The 6,037-nt window shown below is 36.5% G+C and overlaps 1 protein-coding gene across 1 annotated transcript; it reads right to left on the bottom strand.

Moving 5' to 3' along the window:
• Positions 1-2,959: 2,959 nt before the first annotated feature.
• LOC134747191 (cytochrome P450 6B6-like) lies at positions 2,960-5,682 on the bottom strand. Its single transcript, XM_063681784.1, has 3 exons — positions 4,493-5,682; positions 3,979-4,232; positions 2,960-3,138 (listed from the first exon to the last, which is right to left on the bottom strand). Exons 1-3 carry the CDS (start codon positions 5,602-5,604, stop codon positions 2,960-2,962), a joined length of 1,545 nt encoding a protein of 514 aa, XP_063537854.1. The 5' UTR covers positions 5,605-5,682.
• Positions 5,683-6,037: the final 355 nt, after the last annotated feature.

Genomic DNA, 6,037 nt, shown 5'->3' with positions numbered 1-6,037 from the left:
TTTGGTGCTCAAAAAAATTTTATTCGCGACATCTGTGGTCCAAAACGAACTGAAAGAACGAACCTTATTTTAAAGATCTTAATATAATGTCATTGGCCGGTCATATATTTATGAAGTGTCAGTTTTCGTTAAATCAAACCCCGATTTGTTTCCATTAGTGTCAAGAAAATTAAAGGCAGAGCTAATTAAAAAAACATATTATAAAATGGTTTTTTTTTTCAATGATAACTTTTCAATGTACCTAATTCTATTTAAAACAATGAATTAATAATGTAATACAACGATGTTTTGATGACCGGTCTGGCCTAGTGGGTAGTGAACCTGCCTGTGAAGCCGATGGTCCTGGGATCGAATCCCGGTAAGGGCATTTATAAAATTTTTGTGATGGGCACAGATATTTGTTCCTGAGTCATGGGTGTTTTCTATGTATTTTAAGTACATATTTATATATTATATATATCGTTGTCTGAGTAGTGAGTACCCATAACACAAGCCTCCTTGGGCTTACCGTGGGACTTAGTCAATCTGTGTAAGAATGTCCTATAATAATAAAAAATGTATTTAGGTTTAGTACTTATCTTTGTTGTAACATCCCATGTACATCCCATGTTCTTGTGAATAAATAAACAAACAAACATTGGAATTCATGAGATGATTAGATTCGTCAAAGTGCCTAGACGTTTGGATCAGATTTTTTTATGTATAAGGTGAGGTCTTTCCTGTGGACATCATTAAGTAAATGTACAGCTTTAGTAAAATGTACTTATCCACTTCGGTTAATTTTAGATTTTAGTTTAGGTTGTCTGGGAAAGATCGTTTTTTAGCCATAAGACCCGCCGGTTGTCACATAATTTCCATAATTATATTAACCGATTTCTGTTTATCTTAACGAATCCCAGAAACATTGAATGTGTCTTATCTTATCACCCATAACGATGTTACGCGCTGACGCGTTACGTTACTAATATTATAAATGCGAGTGTGTCTGTCTGTCTGTCTGTTACCTCTTCACGCTTAAATTTGAGTTTGAGTCCCGGGGAAGGACAGGGTAGTTTTTATCTACTAGACATATAGTGAAAAGGGGAGTGGAAGTTTGTATGGGGAATCGATAAAAAGCAGATTGGATATAAAATAAGCTACCCAAATTACTAACTCCACGCAGACGAAGTCGCGGGTAAAAGCTAGTAAGTAATATAAGTAGAATCGACAGCGCGATGAGAAAGGAATTGCTTGCTGTTGACATTGGTGTCACGCGCAGACCACTGCCTACCAATGGATGGAGCATGAACGCATTCCGTTTGCTAAATTACCTGACAATTGAGGCAATAAACGCCGGTGAGCGTAGGGATGGCAGCATGTCGATACTTCGATACAGGATTTACTTAACGTCGGTAAATTAATTATATTTTATTTGTTTTTTTTTATTAGTTGTGTTTGATGTTCGCATAGCCTAAGATACGTTATAGATGATCGACCTTCACCGATACGTCTGACGGATGAAACTTATATTTTATGAAAGAAAATATGTCCCTGAACATAAAAAAGTTAAGCCGTTTAAGAGTTATCGCCAAAAGTTTTCCTTCCCTTCTAATTTTATTTAAAAGCCTGGCAACCCTTATTTTAGTCCGGATTTTCGCAGGCATCCCTATACCACTGTATTCGCATTAAAATTACCATTATTTTGATATATAATTATACAAGCTGTATACTTTCCATTGGAACTTATTTCGTTCGTCAGACAAGTCAGTGAAATTCAAAGAAAAATAGGTATGTTTTTTTTTTCAAAAATTTATTAAAACTAGCCTTGAACATATTTCTTTAGGCAACCCTATTTATTTATTTTCAGGAACATATTTTCTTTCAAACAATATAAGTTTCATCCGTCAGACATATCGGTGAAGGTCGACCATAACCTACCTATAACGTATCTCCTACTATCAGTATTTATGCTAAGTCATTGCGTGATTAGTGTATTAGTACGTTATCATAATTTTAGACATGATGACGTAGGTCATTAGATTATCCCGTTAATTACTTTATTATTATAAAGTTATTATTATTATTTAAATTAACACGCAACATGTACACACGCATGTTGCTTGTGTGCATATAAAGTTCGCCGCGAGACATGTTAACGGTTTAGTGGGTCTACCGCGAATATCGAGAATCGCATACCTATCATATTCAAGTGATAGAGAGACAACTGCCTAGACGAATGAACGAACGAAGTGCTTGGAGATAGGCCCTTAGGTGCAGATGGTGCAGTGTAGCGGCGAATCAATTCCGACCGTAAGTAGTTGATTTGTCAAAGATTATATTGACTTGCCAATCCGATCCATACCTTCATGTTGAAGATTTAATTTCACCCGACATACAAGGTTACAAAGCTGTATGAGAGGAACGTACACTGTACAGTGGGTGAAAAGATAAAAGTTTATTGAATGAATTAAGAAAAAAACAATCTGTACTCATAAATTACAAAAATATATGCTAACTAATTATTGTGCTTAATGGCACAGATCTAGTTACGGGTATTCTGTGGCATCGCGTCTCCCAAATTTCCCCCAAGATAGCTTCATATTTTGTTGACACGGCCCCTTTCATTACCACTCTCTGTAATAGAGTGGAAGAATTAATTATATTACTTACTTACGAGTCAATTAAGAGACAGTCTGCGCCGAAGTCGGAAATGTTGTAATGCTTAATTTGATTGCTTATAAACAAACATCTACATCAAACATCTATGGTAGATGTTAGTGAAAATAAATAAATTTAACATTTGTGCCTTTTAGACAAAGGTAAAGTTAGACAAAATGTATACAAATACGTTCCTCTATGTATAAGTATTGATAAAAGGCATTACTTCCGGGAATTTAAATAGATACCTATTTTTACATTTGCGTTTATTTATCATGACTATAACAGACAGCCTAGCATTACTTTATGGGTACTATTTATATCACAAGTTCTTCTTCCTAGGGAGCAGCGTAAGCGGCATGCTACCGAGCACGCTCTGCACAAGGAACACTGTTGGGTCTAGGGGTGGATGACGCACGGTGCTCTTTCCAGGGGCCACGGAGAACCGACTGAGCAGCGCTGCCAGGCCGGCCAGAGATTGCATGATACCGAGACGCTCTCCTACGAATCACAAGAAAAACCAGATAGGGTAAGCTTGAATTTGGTCTAATTGTATATAAACCTCTTAATTAACGAATTTATTACTGAAGCTAGAACATTCAAATTGCAATGACAGCTAACAGATTGACGTCATCGTGGTCAACTGAAACAATTTGATGAGGACAAAAGCGACATTTGCGTGGGATTGGATTTTTAAGTCGCATACCTAATCTTACGCTACTAGAAGTTAGACCAAGACAAGTCTGCAACAATTTTGATAGCACACGCAGTGTTATTTTAAACGTCAAACTTCTATGAAATTATGACGTATAAATAACACTTGCACATTGCACAGCGTGTGCTATCAAAATTGTTGCAGACTAATCTTGGTCTAACTCTAGATTTATTTGCATTACTGTAAAACGTAATGTATTCAAATAGGGTACAACGATGGTTTATAATTTTAATTCAATGTAACTTTGCATCTCGTTGTAAGTAGGTACATGTGATTCTTTGAATTGTTGTACCTATAATTTAAGAAACTTAAGTATTTACCCGCAAAAGTGATAAATGTATATTATTACCCGGAAAATCCTTGTATTTTAGTAAATGTAGAATCATAATGACCTTGATGTATTTGTCATTAACATAAAGGCGTTTCGCGAATTGCTTGTCGGAGTTAATACTAATATTTTTGCCCTTATCAATATGGTTATTGCACCTTTAATATTATGGCTATAAACAGCCAACGAAAATATCACTATACACCTTATAAGTACAAAATTATTGCACCTTTAATATTATGGCTATAAACAGCCAACGGAAATATCACTATACACCTTATAAGTACAAAACACTTACCTATACATCTTCTTGGTCCATCTCCATACGGTAGATAAATATTTTTATTGATTTTACCCATGTTATCTGGGTGAAATCTGTCGGGACGGAATTGTTCAGGGTCCTCCCAGTACAGAGGATCTTTGTGAAATGATTTGACTGGAACCACCACCTTTACTCCAGGATCCAGCGTAATGTCAGTGCCCGGGATGATATAAGGTTTTTGACATTTACGCATCAAGTAACCAGCTGCCGGAAAAACGCGGAGCGTTTCGCTAAAATAGATTGGTACAATCACATTAATAAGCAGTGTGTATGTTTGTCTAAAGTATATTAAACTCTGTATAACTTTTTAACTAATAGTTTTTCTGCAGGCTTAAATTATACTATGGTCACGCTTATAGCGTCAACATCGAAATAAAAATAAGAAAACTTTACTTTATGACTTATGACACTCCCTGATGTCTTTCGGAGTTCAATCAAAAATATTTTGTGTTAATATTTGTGAGTTAAACAATCTAAATTACATATTCACCTGTAACACATAGCCAGATACTTCATTTCTTTGATAGCGTCATAACATAATTTGTTTTCATATCGCGCGAGCACTTCATCAATTTCCTCTTGACACTTCTTTTGGTATTCAGGATGATAGGCTAACTCATGTAGCATATAGCTGGACGAATTCGATGACGTCTCGAACCCGGCGCTAAAGAACACGAATACTTGCGCAGCCATCAGTTCCTCAGTCAACTCCAGGTCCGCAAGACATGGACTTTCACTGAGATTTGCCTCGATCGAAGGAAGTTCCGCATTATCCCCTTTTGCTTTCGCTTCCAGAAGTAAATCTATGAAATCGTTTCTGCCTGATGGCTTATACTCTCTCCGAGCCATTATACCTTTTATAAGTTCAAGCATATTTTTCTCTACAAACTCTGAGAAATAATGTAAACTCTTGGATACACCGGGCATCATTGTTTTACAAAACAGTACAATCGCATCACGTTTGTTGGTATGGAATATACGATGTCCTATACGTCTGAACATCGAGTTTTCGTCGTTAAGAGCTTCCGTCTCGAGGCCGAACCCGCAAGCACCAATAAAATCAGTGGTATAACGTGCCATAAGTTGTAGTATGTCTACTTCTGTACCTGTAGAGGCAGCCTCTGCAGCAAGTTGCTGTAATTTTTCGGTTCTAGAAATAATCAGAGGAAACATGGCTTTTAATTTTGCAGATGAAAACGCATGTGTCATCTTCTGCCGCAGAAACCTCCACAAGTTTCCTTCGCACGCAAATAGGTTATTCATTAACGGTTCTATTACACCATGTAGGGGAAAAACTGATCTGGAATAGAAGTAGTTAAAATCCGTCGTTAAAAATTGCTTAACTAATTCTGGATCTCTCAGGATTAGAAGCGGCGTAGTCGTATAGTAATACCCAACGTATCTTTCCTGCGGGTATTTCCAGTACATTTCGTCAAAGATCTCAAAGTAACTGGTTTGAAAAAAGAGCTGTCGCTTGGCCGTGCCAAGATACGGAATGGGAGGGTCGTGCTTGATTCCTCGCTTAGACCAATAACTGAAGGTCCGGGTTCCATAGCAGTACACTAGGATCAATAAAACTACCACTGCTATAATGAGTACCATATTAACATATAATTAAATAAAGACTACTTCAGCCGACGGTGGCGTTTTAGACACTGGCCGAGAATTATAGTTTATTTAAAATAAACTTGAATTATAGTAACATGAACACAGATTGTACTTTATTATGTGGCTTAATAAAACAATGCGATAATAAAAACTAAATTTGATAAGCACTGTTCTAGTTTAGAACTATTCTATCCCAAGTAACACACAAGCGTGATAAGCATAGATATTTTTCTAGCACGAAGGTCATGTTGTTAGTGCTTGACAAAATAAAAACATCGACAATTCTATTATCGATAAGTAACCCTTCAACGTTAATCATTTTCCATATTTCTGTCATACACCCATTACCCATTACATGTCACATGTGGCGTCAAACAAGGATGCGTTTTGGCACCAAATCTTTTCGTTCTTTACTTTGCTGGTTGTC

Source organism: Cydia strobilella, chromosome 14 (genome assembly GCF_947568885.1).
Source record: "Cydia strobilella chromosome 14, ilCydStro3.1, whole genome shotgun sequence".
NCBI classification, from domain to species: domain Eukaryota; kingdom Metazoa; phylum Arthropoda; class Insecta; order Lepidoptera; family Tortricidae; genus Cydia; species Cydia strobilella.
The sequence above is the reverse complement of the archived record's forward strand: the minus strand, read 5'-3'. Positions and strand labels throughout refer to the sequence as shown.

Bases quoted from the DNA above. Each gene is read 5' to 3' on its own strand.
- LOC134747191 (XM_063681784.1), bottom strand. From the start codon at position 5,604: ATGGTACTCATTATAGCAGTGGTAGTTTTATTGATCCTAGTGTACTGC. The intron at 4,233-4,492 runs GTGAATATGTAA...AATCTATTTTAG, and splicing joins TATCTGGCTATGTGTTACAG to CGAAACGCTCCGCGTTTTTC. The intron at 3,139-3,978 runs GTAAGTGTTTTG...TGTGATTCGTAG, and splicing joins TGGACCAAGAAGATGTATAG to GAGAGCGTCTCGGTATCATG.